The sequence below is a fragment of the Taudactylus pleione genome, unplaced genomic scaffold (assembly GCF_031769625.1).
Source record: "Taudactylus pleione unplaced genomic scaffold, aTauple2 ptg000004l, whole genome shotgun sequence".
NCBI classification, from domain to species: domain Eukaryota; kingdom Metazoa; phylum Chordata; class Amphibia; order Anura; family Myobatrachidae; genus Taudactylus; species Taudactylus pleione.
In genome coordinates, this window is record NW_028284407.1 from 1,175,830 (window position 1) to 1,194,436 (window position 18,607).

General features: G+C 44.2%; 1 protein-coding gene across 1 annotated transcript in view; it reads left to right on the plus strand.

Moving 5' to 3' along the window:
* Positions 1-18,607, plus strand: part of MYO3B (myosin IIIB) — a 420,510-nt gene that overhangs the window by 300,887 nt on the left and 101,016 nt on the right. The window contains exons 24-25 of the mRNA XM_088474539.1: positions 4,694-4,808; positions 13,856-13,919. Coding sequence (XP_088330665.1) covers positions 4,694-4,808; positions 13,856-13,919 — 179 coding nt within the window. The remainder of the gene's footprint in view (positions 1-4,693; positions 4,809-13,855; positions 13,920-18,607) is intronic.

Consider the following 18,607-nt stretch of genomic DNA (forward strand, 5'->3'; position numbering starts at 1 on the left):
TGTCACACAAATTCAGACATTGTTTATGGTTTTATATTACAAGGAGTTTTTTATTACCATGAGAGAAAGTGAAAGTATTTCTATACTCTTAAGGAGAAACTGTATCAACCCTTCTAAAGAGTGGAGAAATAACAACCAATCAGCTTTGAGGTAGCATGAACCAAGCATATTCTATAACATGATAGCTAGAAGTTGATTGGTTGATATGGCCAACTACCTCACTTCTCCACTCTTCAGATGGTTTGCTACATTTCCCCCTAAATTTTTGTAAGACCATCAATCATTTCCAAATCAGTGACATATTTATAATGGGTGCAGGGTGTGCGGTGCATATGGGCCCCTGGGTCCAAGGAGGGCCCACATTGCACATCCTGCACTCATATATTAAACTCCCCCCTCCAGAGTTCCTCACTGACGCTGCAGAAATCAATGGGAAAATGCCACGGCGGCCATTTTCTTAGAGATTTGCACATGTGCAGTAGAGAAGCCACCGTGAAGTTCGGGAACATGGTGCTGGCACCATTTTCCCGGAGACCTGCACATGCTCAATAGACTCTGGCACAGTGCCTCAGGAGGGGGTCCGCACAGAGGGGGTCATTCAGACCTGCTCGCGAGCGCAGGACGCTCGCAAGCGGGTCGATGTTGCCCCACTGCGCATGCGCACGACGGAGGGAGCTCCGTCGTGCGCATGCGCGAGACCCGGATAGCGACGGGCTCTCCGTCGCTCCGGGTCTCGCACCAAAGGGGGCATGCTGTCAATGTTGATTGAAAGCACGCCCCCTTTGGTGGGCGTGCCGGGGACGTGGCTGCCAGACGGAGGCATTCCCATGGGAACGCCTACCATCTGAAGCCGGCCCCACTGACATCACTAGTGATGTCAGTGGGAGTGATTTTGGCTCTGATAGAGCCAAAATCACTCCAGGGCTTGCGGCAGCGAGACCCTACCACAGGGTCTCCGTTGCAAGCCCGATGGTCGCGATGGTCTTGACCATCGCGACCATCATCATGGACGCTCGCATAAGCTGAGGGCGGTCACCCACAGCTATGCGAGCGTCCAGGAGGACGCTCCATTTTCATGGAGGAGGGCCCTGATTCAGAGCAAGCGCTCTGGTCAGAGCGTTCGGCTCTGAATCAGGCCCAGAGACTCTACACGGGCCCCCTACTCTCTTAAACCACCCCTGTTCTAAGTCACTTTACTCTGTAAAAAACATTAACCTACGAGACTGTGCTCATCTTCCATAATAATAATGCAATTTACTCTACTGCACTACAGTTTAGGAGTACAGCATTAAAACTCATTTCTGGCAACAGAGGGTAAGTTCCTCTCATTTAGACATAACTCAGAAAGTATCGTGTTCCATATATTTAATGCCAAGCATTAGATAATAAATCTGAACCAGAGTTTGCGGCATCAAGTCCTGCAGTAATGAGTATTTGACTGAGCTCTGAAATTATTATTAATAAAGTACAAAATATATTTGATGAACATCTGCTTGTAGACAATTCTCATATTGCAATACCTTACTGATCACTCATAGGGTGCTACCAGTACAGCCTGTTAATTTCACACTGAATGAGCTAAATGTGTAAGTGCCAAGCTAGAAGTGAATAGCAATTTATACTCAATGGTACTGCTTCCTTGATTACAATAGTAGAAATCATATTTTTAGTCTTTGTTTAACTGTCTAGATCAAGAGTAGATATATTTTAACACATCAGTGTTTGCTGAATTACATATCCCATCAGCCACCCTCATGAGAAATATAGATGATCAACTGTAGCATGTTTGCATCAATTTTATTTACACGGCCGACATTCAAATGGTAAAGTAGCATTACCATGACAGACGTAATGCAGTTATCACACATATCTGCTGTTTTGAGACATAGTTTAGGGCATCATTTTTAAAAGTGTAAAAATGAGGACCCACAGCGCGTATAACGATTTGTGATGTCATAGTTAGGAAGGTTGAAAAGTGACACAGGTCACTTGATAATCTTGAAATATTTTGATCCCGGCAAATGCAACAACAAAAAAATAACATCAACAAAAAAACAACAACGTAGTGTGATAAATATCAAATTATCTGCACAAGAGGTAAAAATAAAATCCTTCCAGCTTCAAAAATATAAATCTGATAAATTCCTGGATTAATTAACCCCATAATAACCTATAGTAATTATAGCTACATATACCAACTTTTGCAAGAAAGTAATCGTATCCATTTATTACTGTACATTCTGTTTGTGAATTTGATACCACCACCTTAGGTGGTAAACTATCTATATTTTCACAACCTTTACAGTAAAGAACCCTTTCCTATGCTGCTATGCTTCATAGTATTGGCCTGTGATATATGTATACATATTAGGTTAGCTTTAAGGTATTTTTTCCCCAAGGTAAATAAGCCTAGTTTTACTAATCTCTCTTTACAAAGTAACACCACCATCAGAGCCGTAACTAGACTTTTCGGTGGCCTGGGCTAGAAAGAGCATTGAAACCCCTCTATTTTTCAAACAGGGACATAAGGTGTGTGCCCAAAAAAGAGGTGTGGCCTCATGGGTAAGGGCTATGACAAGGTCAAAATAATGTGCAGTGATTACAGGCGCTTGGCACTTTTTTCTTGCAGGTAAATCGTCAAAACTAGTACCACCCTTAGATACTAAGACATATATATTTAACAACAATTGTGACAATTCAAGTGCGCACGGTGCTAATGAAAGAATTATAATACTTCCCAACAACTTTGATGTAGGGATCCCGTGTATAGCTGTCAAATTTCAGTGGTGATACTTTCGTTTTTGTGAAAAACAAAGATCATCCAAACATAGGCCCTTATTCAATTTGGAGCGAAAAGCCGTTTTTGCGTGTTTTCGGCAAAACTTTTTCGCGAGTGATGTCATTTTCGCCTGTTTTGGTTTTACCCCGTATTAAATTTGAAGGACTTTCCGCCTAGGCAGAAAGTCAATGCAATGTACCAGGCGAAACAGTTTCGCCTATGAATAGCAGGCGGAAAAAAGTGCAGAATTGGGGTTTTGGGGTGCAACATTGCGGGAACCCCCGTGCAGCCTTCAGACAGTCCCCCAAAGGTAATCTGTGTAAAAAAACAAACAAAAAAAACTTAAGGACACCCCAAAAAATGTCTTTGAAAAAGGGGGCGAAAAAAAAAAGTTGGGGTACAAAGTTAAAAACTAGCGAACTTGACTCTGGGGTGGTCCCCAAGTATGCTCTAAGTGTTTTTTTGATTGCAGGTGCTTGCTACAGGTGGATTTTTCACAATTTTTACAACTAGACTTTAGCAACTTTTAAATATGCTGACCCCCATTTTCAAGTACCCCAAATTTGCTGGGAATAGTTATTTTCATAAAAAAACTCCTAAATACTATTCTGCATCACGTAGTGAAAAACGCTATTTAGCAGCTATTGAGCCCGTTTAAAAACCCCAAATACCTTCAGCAAGTCAAATCGGGGGGTACCATAGTGAACCCCCATGTCAGAGCATCTTTTGGGGGGTGTCAGACTGATTTCCCCAAATCTGACAGCACTTGCTTCAGTTTTGCTGGGTGCCGTTTTTCGCGTACTTTCAAGCGTGCACGCGCTCGATACTTTTCCGCCTGCCAAACAGGCGAATTAGGCAGAAAGTCCGGGCCGCGAAAAAGTATCGCGGCTCGGCTCATATTGAATACGGCTCATAGTGTGATATAGTAAAACAACAAATTTATTCAAATGTTTCCAAATTAAAACAGGAATATTCCAAAGTTAAACATTGGTGTGTTTTCCACGGCACACCTTACATATACATAACAAATGCAGCAAGCTGTATGCTCAATTTTGGTGCATACAAAAATTCTCATACATGAGGATTACTGTTACTCGTTTTAGTAATCAATGAGGAATTACCGGACGTCCCTCTTATAAAGGCCCGTAGTCATAAAAGTGGAGGTCTCTGGATAACCTCTCCCTTGGATCCTTATCAGAGGTCTCCTTTGTGTGATTCCTCCTGGATAGATGATCCTGTCACTGTGTGCCACATGCGATATCAGCTGCCCCCGCAAGCGGCTTCACTTCTCCTTTTCGGAGCAGTGAATCCTCTCTCTTCGCAACCTGGGCCTTATTCCCATAGGGAAGGAGCGGGTTGCAATGCCGGAGTGGGAGCATTCGCCATCTGAAGATGGCGAATGATCCCACAATCAAGCTCCAAAAATATAATATTTTCGGAACTTGATGAATACTGTCCCCATACTAGGGGGACAGCGGGCCATTCCTCGAGAAGAAAGGATGTAGGAGATATCTGTGATATCTCCTGCTTTACCTTCTTGATGAATGGCCCGATAACTTAATTTTCACAATTACAGGTGAAAATGTGCATTTTAACCTGCTTTTGTGAAAATTAAGTGATAATGAATAGGCCCAGAACCCAACAGTATATGTCTTGTGTGTTTGGGAGGCTGACCTTGGACCACACCCTCATCTCCTACTTCTTGTAATGTTTAAATTACCATTAGGCCAGACGATAGCAACATTGTTTAGAGATGGTATTGGGTGAGAATTATGTTTAATGGACATTTAACGTCATGATTTGTGAATACACAGATTTCACTTGTCCTTTCAATACTTGTTTTCTCTAATTGTGCCATTTTGAACTAGAAACTATTTCCCAAGAAGTAACATGTGTTTCCTGCTTCCTATATAGCTTTTAAGGGATACATTGCAAGAAGGAATTATATTGTAATCAAGAATAGCAAATCATTCACACTTACAGATGAGATATCCAGCAATACATGTACCAACCACAGCAATGGGAAATGGTAAGTCTAGATATTTAATACAATGTGAAATGTGAATACATTAACATTCCGCAGTCATTAGTAAGAACAAAATGTCATCTCTTCACCTGTTAGAAACATTTTTGTCTGAGCTTCTCATAAAGATTTTTCCTTATTCACCCAGTGTTTTGGTGCTATATAGCGCACGACGCAAGGTGTGACCTAGACACCACGGATAGCTAGTTTCTGACATTAGGGCCTTTTTCGCACTTCATAGCACCTTTTTTGCAGTACAGCAGCACACGAAGAGGATTGTAGGGTACCAGGGACTTAGGGGTACATATATTAAAGTCAGAGTTTTTAGAAGTGGAGATGTTGCCCGTAGCAACCAATCAGATTCTAGCTATTATCTCCTAGAAGGTGCTATTTAAATGTTAAGTAGAATCTGATTGGTTGCTATGGGCAACATCTCCACTTCTAAAAACTCTCACTTTTGGTAAATATACCCACTTTTTTCACAGTAGTTTCAGTGTAAATTCACACGATGTTGAGTAACGGGATAAATCGTCTGGCACAGTCATATTGGGCCCTGTTCTCTTGACAATTTTTTTTCAGATTAGGGTCCTTGTTGCACTGCTATAGCACACAAACCCGCAGGTGGTATACAGAGTATGTATATTCTGTGCTTTTATTGCGTTAGCAGTGCGAAACAGACGCAAATTTAGTATAAATCGTATATAACGAGACGCATAGTGCAGCTTAGTTGCTTCTTTTGTGGCGTGCCAAATGGGGCTATTTGGTGCAGTTTGAGTGAGAGCACATCTGTAAAGCTTGCTCCACTTTCAGGTTATCACAGAGTACACAACAATCGGCCGATTGCGTGCATCTTGGCACTTGCAATCCTTGTTGCATCAGGCCTTATATCATGTGCAATGTGCCCATTATTGGTAGTCACATGACACCATGTTAGCAGTGCTTATATCAGTGGTACACATCCTGTGGGTCAGATATCCATGTGAGCTCAAAAAATCTACATTTCTGATCGCAGATTGAAAGATATTCTACTCATTCTGTTATAAACACCTCTTTTGGGATATCAAAAGTATAGCACAATGACAACTGGGTATTACAAATAGGAAAAAAAGCAAAACTACTTTATATAACACTATTATAAACAATTTTTTTTCTTGTGTAACCCTGTGTCACTGTGTTAGTTGGTATAATGTCCCTAAGCAGAGCCGTAACTATACTTTTTGGTGCCCTGTGCCAGAAAGAGCATTGGTGCCCCCCCCCCCCCTATTTATAGGGGAGGCCAGGAGATGCTGGGGATAAAATAAGAGGAAGCTACAAGCAAGAATGATAATAAACAGGAGACTGACAGGCGCAAACAGCGCCGCCCTGCGGTGCCCTGTGCCGTGGCACAGGCCGCATTACCCTAGTTACGGCCCTGTCCCTAAGTGTATAGGGCACAACCGATATACATAATAGCAAAGTGTAAGCAAAGAGTCATTTAGAATATTGGCACAGGTGTTGGTACACATGTATGCTGAATGCAGTTTAGCACACTAGATCACTCATATAAGCTGGACACCCATCCATATCTTATCACAAAATATACTCTCTTTATTTTGATCTTCTCCAGCACATAACCTGGGTTAGAAAATAGAAAGGTTTCTTCTACTCACCTCAAGTAAACTTCTTTGTACTTTACAAATACCATGAAAGAAACCAAACTGTTAAGAGGCGGTACTGTAGTATAATAAAATTATATTTCTCCTTCACCCACCAGGGGACACTGGAGTCTCAGTACAGTGGGGTATAGATGTGGGATAACCAGGAGCTAGCCCTTTAATAAATCTGAATAGTAGCTAGCTCCTCCCCCTCTATACCCCCCTACAGGTCAGTCTTAATTTTGTGCCAAGGGAGTTGGTCACATACAAAGAGTTCTCTGCTAAAAATCAAGGATCCTCGATCAGCAAGAGGATCAGACAGGCAGCTCACTGCCCTTCCTGTGCTGCTTCGTTGGAGCTGCCGTGGAGACCTCACTGCCGCTGCTTGCGGCGTGCGCTGGGGTCTTCAGCTACAGAGACCATTATCTCTGGGGGGTACCCAGATGCGCTGCGTGCGGCGCTTGTCGCAGTCCCCCATTACCTCTGCCTGCCGCCGGCAGTATTTGGCAGCAAGAAGGTTAGTGACTTCTGGCACCCTGAGTAGCAGGGTGGCCAGGAGAAAATGACAGACGTGCATTAAAAAGCAGCAAGGGCAGAGCCTAACACACAGTTCTGCTCCTGCCTCCCAGCGCTCCCAGGAGGAGGCTTGTGGTCATTTTAGAAGACACAGGCTGCTGACCTGTCTATCCAGATTGTGACTGCACAGTGGGGTTAGACTTGTAAAGAGCAGGTTAGACTGTGTTTACACAGTGATTACAGCACATTATATTGTGTTACACAGAGCTGGTCTCTGCATCAGTGCTGGTTGGGCTGGGTAAATAGCATAATCTCCCTCTATGCCCTTAATCTCTTCGTTTCAAACAGTCTCTCTGTGTGTGTTTGTGTGTATTACTACCTTTTCTCTGTGTGTGTGTGAACAGTGAATTGGTAACATGACTTCAAAGGGGTCTAAGGGTGCACAAAAAGCTTTCTCCTGTAAGAATTGTGCAGAGAAGTTTACACAGGGACTATCATCCAGTTCCCTGTTGACTGAGAAGTGTGTTTCAAAAACACAGACTGCAGCATCCCCACAACACCCTATTTGGGCTGATCAAGTTACATCAGTCATGTCTCACATGTCCGCAGAGCTGGAAACTTCTCACAGGGAGAGAGAGGTTGAAAGATCTCAGAGATCTGCCTTCTCTGAACCAAACTGGGCGCGGTCTTTAGCCAGGTCTGTAGAAGGGCTCACAAGGGTTATGTCAGCCTAGATTCCGTCCATGGCATCATCCTCTATGTTGGATGATCCCGGAAGAGGACGACATGCCTGATACAGAGGAAGGGGAGGTACAGGCGCCAGAGGAAGCGGAGCCTGTATTTCATGATGTAGAGGCGCTGATTGCAGCTGTACGCCAGGTGTTACATTGAGGACATGGACCCTGTGGAAGTTAGGCCGTCTAGAAAGAAACAAAGACTAGCAGCCTCCTTCCAGTGTCTGAGGAACTGGACGAGATCCTTACCTCGCGTGGAAACACCCAGATAAGAAGTTTCAGATCTCACGTAAACTTTTATCCTACTATCCCTTTCCTGCAGAGAGCAGGAAATTATGTGAAACACCACATTCAGTGGACCCTTCAGTACTACGTCTGTCTAAAAAGACGGTGCTCCCTGTTCCAGGAGCAGTTTCTTTAAAGGAGTCTTCTGACAGGAAGTTAGAATCTACCTTAAAATCTATGTACACTGTAGCTGGGGTGTCCCTTCGACCCGCATTGCTCAGCTGTTGGGTCAACAAGGCGGTGGAAGCATGGGCTACGCAGTTTGCTGAGTGCCTTAAGACTGGTGTTCCGGCGGAGCATCTGGTTCCTCTGGTGGAACAGATTGCAGAGTCTGCTTCTTTTCTTGGAGAGGCTTCAAAAGATATTTGTAGTCTTTCCTCTAGATCCTCGGCTTGGCTGTCTCAGCCCGCAGAGCCCTGTGGCTGAGATAATGGCAGGAGGATGCAGAATCTAAGAGAGCTGTGGAAGCGCTTCCACTCACAGGGGAAGCTCTGTTTGGAACGGAACTGGATAAGTCACAGGTAGTAAGTCCACTTATCTCCCATCTGCTGCTCCTCCTCCTAGGAAACCCTTGCTGGACCGTCCTTTCAGTCCTTTTGTATCCCAGGGAGATTCATGGGTCGTGGCAGAGGATCTCCCGCTATCTCCCATGGTTCCAGAGGCAGGGGTAGAGCCACTGCATCCTCCTCCCAGCAGGATAAGTCTTCAGTTAAGGCTCCGGCATGATGCACTCCCTTCTCTCCTGGGGGACCCCAGGGTGGGAGCTCGCCTTCGCAATTTCAAAGAAGTTTAGATCAAGTCTTGCCAGGACGCGTTGGTCTGGGACATCTTTATTCAGGGGTTGAAGTTGGATTTTCAGATCCAACCTCCTCATTTTTTCACAACCGGTTTCCAGCATCAGCGGACAAACGGGTTGTAATACAGAAAGCAATAGAAAAGCTACTGTCTTCTCAAGTATTAGTGCATGTCCCTATCCATCAGCAGGGTCAAGGCTTTTATTCCAGCTTCTTTGTAGTTCCCAAGCCGGGCAGCTCAGTGAGACCCATTCTGAACTTGAAACATCTCAATCCTTATTTGTGGACCTTCAAGTTCAGAATTGAGTCCCTGCAGTCTGTCATTGCAGGGCTCGAGAGGGACAAGTTTCTCATATCCTTGGACATAAAGGATGCCTATCTCCACAGTCCAATTTGGCCTCCTCATCAGGTATTCCTTCAGTTCGCAGTGCAGGCCTCTCATTTTCAATTTCAGGCCTTACCTTTCAGTCTTTCATCAGTACCAAGAGTGTTCACGAAGGTCATGGCAGTAATGATGGCCCTTCTTCAGATTCAAGAGGTTACTATGGTCCCGTACTTGGATGACCTGCTTCTCAAGGCTCCGTCAGTCACTCAATTACTGCAGGACAACTGGGTAACACAGAGTCTTCTGTTACAACAAGGATGGATCCTGAATTACCAAAAATCTAATCTACAGCCTACTCAGTGTCTGCCTTTCCTAGGGATGATTTTGGACATGGTGGAGCAGAAGGTATTTCTTCCGCAGGAAAAGGTCACCTCCATTCAACACATGGTGCGATTGATACTGCGTCATCGCAGGGTGTCAGTACACCTGTGTATTCACCTTCTGGGGAAGAAGGATGCGACCTTCGAGTCCATCCAATACGGGAGGTTCCATGCCCATCCCTTCCAACTGGACCTCCTCTCTCATTGGTCAGGGGCCCACCTTTTTCTTCACCAGCGAGTTCAACTGTCACCCAGGACTCGAACATCTCTCCTTTGGTGGCTGAATTCCTCTCAACTATTGGCAGGCAAGCGGTTTGCAATTTGGGAATGGATTTTCTTTACCACAAATGCCAGTCTCAGAGGATGGGGGCAGTGACTGGGGGAAGATACTTTCAGGGCCCCTGGACTCGACTGGAGGCGGTACTGCCCATAAACATTCTGGAACTAAGGACTGTGTTCTATGCTCTTCAGGTAGCACATCCTCTGTTGAAGGGCCGTGCCATCAGAGTGCAGTCCGACAATGCCACAGCTGTGGCGTACATCAACAGACAAGGTGGCACCAAGAGTCAGTCCGACATGAGGGAGGTAAGCCGCATTGTTCTCTAGGCAGAGGAATTTGCTGTAGCGATATCAGCAATTTTCATCCCAGGGGTAGAAAATTGGGAGGCCGACTACCTGTCGACAAGACATTCATCCAGCAGAATGGATGCTTAATCCACAGGTCTTTCAACAACTGATTCAGCGTTGGGGTCTCCCTCAAGTAGATCTCATGGCCTCGAGGTTGAACCATCAACTGCCACTTTACTGCTCATGGACAAGAGATCCACAGGCGGTGGCAGTGGATGCAGTAACAACTCCTTGGCGGTTTCAGTTTGTTTATCTGTTTCCACCACTCCCACTTCTTCCTCGTCTGCTTCAAACAATAAAACGAGAAATGGTAAAGGTTCTGTTGGTGGCTCCAGACTGGCCCAGACGGGCGTGGTATTCCAACCTACGTCTTCTACTGATAGAAGAACCGTGCCCTCTTCCTCTGCAAGAAGATCTACTGCAACAGGGTCCGTTTATCTATCAGGACTTAAAGCGGCTTCGTTTGACGGCGTGGCTGTTGAAAGGGCTATCTTAAGAAGAAAAGGTATCCCTTCCAGGGTGATTCCTACTATGTTAAGGGCTAGGAAGGATGCTACCTCAAATCACTATCATCATATATGGAAGGTGTATGTCTCTTGGTGTGACCACAAGGGTGCGCCACCATCAGAATTCAACTTAGCCGGGCTGCTTCTTTTTCTACAGGCTGGTTTATCAGCAGGTCTTCGTCTGGGATCTTTGAATGTTCAAAGATCAGTTCTATAAATTTTCTTTCAGAAGAAACTAGCATTATTGCCGCATGTCCAAACATTTCTACAAGGGTTGTCAGGTTACAACCTCCGTTTGTACCTCCAATGTCCCCATGGGTTTTGGTCCTCTCTTTTCTCCAGTCTTGCCTATTTGTTTTGAACCTTTACAGGCTGTGGAATTAAAATTTTTATCATGGAAAGTGGTTCTCCTTTTGGCGCTCGCCTCTGCTAGGCATGTGTCGGAGCTAGGGGCGCTTTCTTGTCGTCCTCCTTACCTAATTTTTCATGAGGATAGGGCTAAACTACGGACGCAGTTAACTTTTTTGCCTAAGGTAGTGTCTGTGTTTCACATCAACCAACTGATTGTGGCTCTGGTGTTTAAAGATGATCCTTCGGCTTCCAGATCCCTAGACGTTGTCCGGGCTCTTTGGATTTATGTTGATAGGACTGCATCCCTCTGGAAGTTGGATACGCTGTTTGTTCGATATGATATGGCGCGTCCAGGCTGGCCAGCTTCTAAGGCAACTATTTCTAGATGATTCGTCTCACAATCAGACAAGCCTATCTGGCTGCATCAAAGCAACCACCAACTTCAATCACAGCGCATTCGACGTGCTCGGTGGGTCCTTCGTGGGCGGCTGCCCGCGGTGTTTCCCTGACTCAGCTTTGTCGGGCGGCCACTTGGTCAGGCCGGCATACTTTTGCAAAGTTTTACCATTTTGACATGTTTGTGGCATCTGCTTCACAGTATGGCCATGCTGTTTTGCAGGGTTCTCAGCGCTCTCCCGCCCGGGATGTAAGCTTTGGGATATCCCCACTATACTGAGACTACAGTGTCCCCTAGTGGATGAAGGAGAAAACAGGATTTTGGTACTTACCGATAAATTCCTTTCTCCGATTCCACAGGGGACACTGGACGCCCACCCGGCGCTGTTTCACCTGCATTGGTTATTGTTCTTCCTGGTTTGGACAGTCATTTTTCTTCAAGATCTGCTTGATTTGTTTGCATATTTGCTTGTTTGTTCATGTATGTTCGAGCTTCTCTTCTCCTCTATTATTCTATTTTCCAGCTCTCCTTGGGCAGTTTCTTAAGAATTACCTGTAGGGGGGTATAGAGAGGGAGGAGCTAGCTACTATTCAGATTTATTAAAGTGCCAGGTCCTGGTTATCCCACATCTATACCCCACTGTACTGAGACTCCAGTGTCCCCTGTGGAATCGGAGAAAGGGATTTATCGGTAAGTACCAAAATCCTGTTTATTGTGTAATTAGACGTAAGAGTCAGGTAGACATAAATAAGCATTTAATAACCATATAGTAATATAACAATATTATTTAACTGTTGTAATATCAATTGAATCAATTATAAATTCTACAATATTAAAAAACACAATTATATCATTTTAGCAGTATGCAGGAAGATATGATTAGCGGCAATTATTCATACAAAAGTGTTTAAGTCAATATAGCTGGTGTTTCTGTGTAAAATTGATTTTCTTTGAACCTATTATAAGCAATACAAGTGTCCAGATGAGTTACCACTTGTTGGGAAGAGCTGAGGATATGCATTGCTATTTGGAAATACCTCCATTGCAGGGATTGTAGCTCAAAATATCCTCAGATACAGAGTCCCACAATGATATGTGGTCAATAGATGAAAAATTCACTACTTGTATTCTGTGGGTCTCAAAAAAAGGAGCACAGTGATAGCAGGATACCAGTGAAAGTGCAGCGAATCAGTCCATAATACTTACACGTTACGTCACAGATAGTGTGATTTCATCAGAGGAAATATCATTTTATAATAGTTTAGCTCTGCCTTTAGCAGTGTGAAGAATTTATTATACGCCTTCATTCCTCATGCTCAATGCTTAATCATGTCAGCTGGTGTATTTGACATATGTTTGATATTTGTCAAGAATATAGTTTCATCTCGTTACATGATCTCCTTCATAACCAGTACAGTCTTAAAGCTCTGTTGCCATTAACAATTTTATATTGAAGAGAGGATTATAGGGAAATAATAGGTTTACTAGCTGATTAGCATACAAGTGAAAGCTTTGAAGGTCACTAGAGTTATTTTGTAAGGTATCAAATTCTAACAGTTGAGTAAAATGTAAATTGAGTTGTCTGGAACGTGGTTTCTCCTCTGTGCTGCCCCCACACCAAACATTTCATTGGATGCAAATGACGAGTTGGGGATTTGGCAACAGCATGACGTACCTGGGCAATATGGTGCCCTAGCATTGGTTGCCGGTGTCACGTGATATCCTCACATCCTACCCTGGGACGTGATAAATATGACAAATCAACCATCCGCTGTCCTTAATGCTTCAATGAGGTTGTGCTTTCAAAGCCAGTAGTTGCCATATGCAGTAATTAGTTATGAAATGTCATTTACATAATTTATGTAAGCATGTAAATACTCCGGGGCTGATTCTGAGTGGGAAGCAAAGTAATCATGTCTGCATGGTGCCGCTGAAGCCTGTTTTACTAATGCTAATGGGAGGATTAATGCAGCTTCAAGCCAGAAGCCGCGCTGCCCATTGTTTTTCCATCTACAGCCATAGCTGTTATCATTAGTATCGGCACTTGCATCAGCGCCATGGGAAGTGTAAGAGATCCATCAGAAATCGTCTTCACTTCCCCATATGCATGACTCAGAATAGCACGTACCTCTAGCCACATGCCCTCGATACTCCCACCAACCAAACAGCTCAGTGCGATTGCCTTGTTGCCGCCCAGTTCCTACCCAAAAATGCCCATATCACGCTTAGCGAGCTCCAGCAAGGACCTGTCCAAATCAGACTATGAAGGAGATACACAAAAATACTTCAATTCGTTTCTGCGCATGCGCTATATGCTAAAACTTGCTATTTCCACGTAGAAAGAATCAGCCCCACAAAGTATACAAGCCATGGTTGACCAAACTTTCACTTACCACAACCCAATAACATTCTTAACTACTAATCATGTATATTATTGGGTAATTGTGTTTCATTGCCTATAAATTAGGTTGTTTTTTTATTTTACATATTTCTCTGTCTCCCAGGCAAGAGAACGGTGACCCGATCCATTTCACAGAGTCACACAGCCTGGACCAGCCGTCAGAGAAGGTAGTCTCATGTGCAGCCCCTGCATTGTTACTTCACATTCCTCTGTCTTCTGTTCCGAGATGTGTTCACAGCTATTTGGCTGAGCCATGTGAACATGAAACCGTTAGTTGTGTTTTGAAGTCTCTGAGACAAAAGCCCTGCTTGCTGAGGACTTCAGTTCTGTGGAAAGACAGGGAGGTACAGTGAAAAGAGAGTATCAAAAGGCTGAAAATTTGCTGCGGAGAATAAAACGCTGGCTGCTCCCTGAGGTGGTGTGTCTGTGCACTCCGCTTAGCTACAGATGTTACAGCCTCTATTTTAGTAAAGACCTGAGGTTCTTTGGTAGCACTTTGATATCCTGCTCGAATTCAATATGTGAAATGGAGGAGTCTCTCTGTGACTTGGAGCACAGCGCGGGCTTTGAAGTTTGATCCAATTTTTGCTGCTTACCATTTGATGTTGAAAGGATGAAATGAAGAAAATGTACATTTTTTTTTTACCAGTAACTCTGTAGAGCATATGTAAGATAAAAACCGAAAAAAGTCAAAATCCGTCGGATGATGTACTTAGAAATGTTAAGCAGATTAATACCTTCCTATAGCATTTTGCTGATACAAATGAAGCACGGGGGGGGGGGGGGGCAGTGCATAATGTGCCCTGAGATTTCCACTCCATAAAAGTACAGCTTTAAAAGGAGCTATTTATCAAGACTACCTTGTGATTTCAGACACTGCTTAAGCCTTGTTTGACCATTTCCTGTTCTACCAGGTTTCCACTAGAAGGTTGAAATAGTGTTTAAGGGTCATCGTCTTTTTGCCCAGAACTACTGTCAGAGTGGATTTTCCACATACGTTGTGGGATATAGGATATATAATCTCCTATGTCATAATTCTACTCTGTCACATGATCACAGGTTTTAGTTTCTACATCTATGTCCTGATTAGTTTCTTTTTGGCTTTGGGTCAGTGCTAATATCATAAGATTACTTCTCATAATATAAGGGGTTGCAGCCCAGAGAGGATTACATTTCCCAATAAGATTAGTCGCCCTTCTCGGCCAGATTATTGGGGGAGTTTGCAAAGTGTTGTTACCCCTTAAAAGTCCCTTTATATTCTATTTTCTTCATCATTCATAGTTTATCTACATCGACTTTGCATGTCTTCACAGGTGGACCATTAATCTTATATGCTCCCTGCCAGCCTCATCTATTGACTGTATATGCTGCCTGCCAGCCTCATCTATTGACTGTATATGCCAGTGTTAGCTAACCTTGACACTCCAGCTGTTGTGGAACTATATATCTCAGCATGCCCTGCCACAGTTTTAGCATGCCCTAATAGCAAAACTGTAGCAGTGCATGCTGGGTTATGTAGTTCCATAACAGCTGGAGTGTCAAGGTTAGCATATGCTGCCTGCCAGCCTCATCTATTGACTGTATATGCTGCCTGGCAGCCTCATCTATTGACTGTATATGCTGCCTGTCAGCCCCATTTATTGACTGTATATGCTGTCTGACAGCCTCATCTATTGATTGTATATGCTGTCTGCCAGCCTCATCTATTGACTGTATATGCTGTCTGCCAGCCTCATCTATTGACTGTATATGCTGCCTGACAGCCTCATCTATTGACTGTATATGCTGCCTGTCAGCCTCATCTATTGACTGTATATGCTGCCTGCCAGCCTCATCTATTGACTGTATATGCTGCCTGACAGCCTCATCTATTGACTGTATATGCTGCCTGCCAGCCTCATCTATTGACTGTATATGCTGTCTGCCAGCCTCATCTATTGACTGTATATGCTGTCTGCCAGCCTCATCTATTGACTGTATATGCTGCCTGACAGCCTCATCTATTGACTGTATATGCTGCCTGACAGCCTCATCTATTGACTGTATATGCTGCCTGACAGCCTCATCTATTGACTGTATATGCTGCCTGCCAGCCTCATCTATTGACTGTATATGCTGCCTGCCAGCCTCATCTATTGACTGTATATCCTGCCTGCCAGCCTCATCTATTGACTGTATATCCTGCCTGCCAGCCTCATCTATTGACTGTATATGCTGCCTGACAGCCTCATCTATTGACTGTATATCCTGCCTGCCAGCCTCATCTATTGACTGTATATCCTGCCTGCCAGCCTCATCTATTGACTGTATATGCTGCCTGCCAGCCTCATCTATTGACTGTATATGCTGCCTGTCAGCCTCATCTATTGACTGTGTATGCTGCCTGCCAGCCTCATCTATTGACTGTGTATGCTGCCTGTCAGCCTCATCTATTGACTGTGTATGCTGTCTGACAGCCTCATCTATTGACTGTGTATGCTGTCTGACAGCCTCATCTATTGACTGTGTATGCTGCCTGACGGCCTCATCTATTGACTGTGTATGCTGCCTGCCGGCCTCATCTATTGACTGTGTATGCTGCCTGCCGGCCTCATCTATTGACTGTGTATGCTGCCTGTCGGCCTCATCTATTGACTGTGTATGCTGCTGCCAGCCTCATCTATTGACTGTGTATGCTGCCTGCCAGCCTCATCTATTGACTGTGTATGCTGCCTGCCAGCCTCATCTATTGACTGTGTATGCTGCCTGTCAGCCTCATCTATTGACTGTGTATGCTGCCTGCCAGCCTCATCTATTGACTGTGTATGCTGCCTGCCAGCCTCATCTATTGACTGTGTATGCTGCCTGCCAGCCTCATCTATTGACTGTATATCCTGCCTGCCAGCCTCATCTATTGATTGTATATGCGGTCTGCCAGCCTCATCTATTGACTGTATATGCGGCCTGCCAGCCTCATCTATTGACTGTATATGCTGCCTGCCAGCCTCATCTATTGACTGTATATGCTGCCTGCCAGCCTCATCTATTGACTGTATATGCTGCCTGCCAGCCTCATCTATTGACTGTATATGCTGCCTGCCAGCCTCATCTATTGACTGTATATGCTGCCTGCCAGCCTCATCTATTGACTGTATATGCTGCCTGCCAGCCTCATCTATTGACTGTATATGCTGCCTGCCAGCCTCATCTATTGACTGTATATGCTGCCTGCCCGCCTCATCTATTGACTTGACATGCTCTCTACCAGTCCTATTTATTGACCTAACATAGCGTCTGCCATCCATTGACTTTACTGACTAATTTTTTTGCACCCTATTCTGTATTCCATGCTCCATCCTCTACTGCTCAACTTTCCCTAGTCTACAGGCCATGTTAGCTCCACTTAGACTATTATTATTGATAACATTCATCAAAATAATATTGGGGAATAAATGTTTTATTCTAAGATTTAAGTTTTTTGTTTGTTTTTTTTTCTTAAATTAATTTTCTTCAGATATCGCCATCCTGAGATCCTGCAACACCAGATGAAGGATTGCAGTGGTTACATGTACCATCAATATCTTTCTTAAATAGGTGCTATTACTAACATAGTGCAGTACTTACCGCCACACACTGCATCCCTACTGATCGCTATGCACTAACATATGCGATCAGTAACGCAAAGGACAGTTCTTCCGATAAGCGGTGGCCACGGGGCTTGCTGGGAGGGATCAGATTGGATCAATTCATACCAGCGTCATGCGGTAGAAGCCCATAGGCTTCTATAGGGTAATGCCAACAATAGCTGGTGTTACCCTCCGCATCGGAAACCCGGCGGCCACACATTTGTGCATATGGAAAATGTGGTAAAACCCTGGAAATGGTGTATTTATCACATTTTCCATTTAGTGCATCTCGCCCCTGGAGTGTTCTACTGCCAGCAAGGGCTAGCAGCGCTATCACTGGGGATGACTACTTGGTGTACAGTATAGGGCAAAGCACCAATGATAAACATTTTCATTGGTGCTAGGTCTCGCTACAAATCACACACACACACACACCAGCAGGGCCGTAGCAGGCCACTTCGGTGCCCTGGGTTGACCCTGCCACTCCCTATCCCCAGCATATGTGATATCATGACATCACAGAAGAGGGGGCTGGGAGCAGGAACATGAGCACTACTTTCCCAGCTGGAATGGCACCCTGCAAGCCAAATACAGGTGCCACCCAGGGTAGCAATGATGCCACCTCTTCAGCCTTGCACCTTGGGTGGCAGCACTGGTGGAACACCCATAGATACAGCCCTTTACACACATACTGTGTTTTTATATATGTATCATGTACTCCTTAGTATTTTTCCTTAATGATGTTTAATTCATGTGTCCATTCCTTGTTATACCGGGCAGACTCTCCATCGTCACTCTGCCCACTTTGCTGCAAGCATGTCAATGTGTTTCCCGTGTTTTTTCCAATACAAAGCAGCTAATCCATATAGACTTACATCAGAAATGTTTCATCTTCTGTATTCTGTGCCCCCTCAGACAATAATATCACTTACTACACGTTTACCGCATAATAAGTTACTGTAATAATTTTTCGCTAAACAAAATACAAAACAAACAATGAATTTTGAATGAATTCCACTTTTGTTTTATTAACCTTAAGCGAATCAGCTTCTTATGCTGGAGGCATATTTGTTGTGGAGTTTGTTCTGCCACATTAATTGTAAGCAGATTTTAAACTATACTGATTTGTGAGTGTAGAAATCGGCCAGTCATACTGTATGAAGTTGCTGTAACTTAGTGGCTGACTAACCAGAATGTCCACTAGCGTTCCGAAGCTGGGAGCTCTCCCGGGTTACTGACAAAGTAGGGCA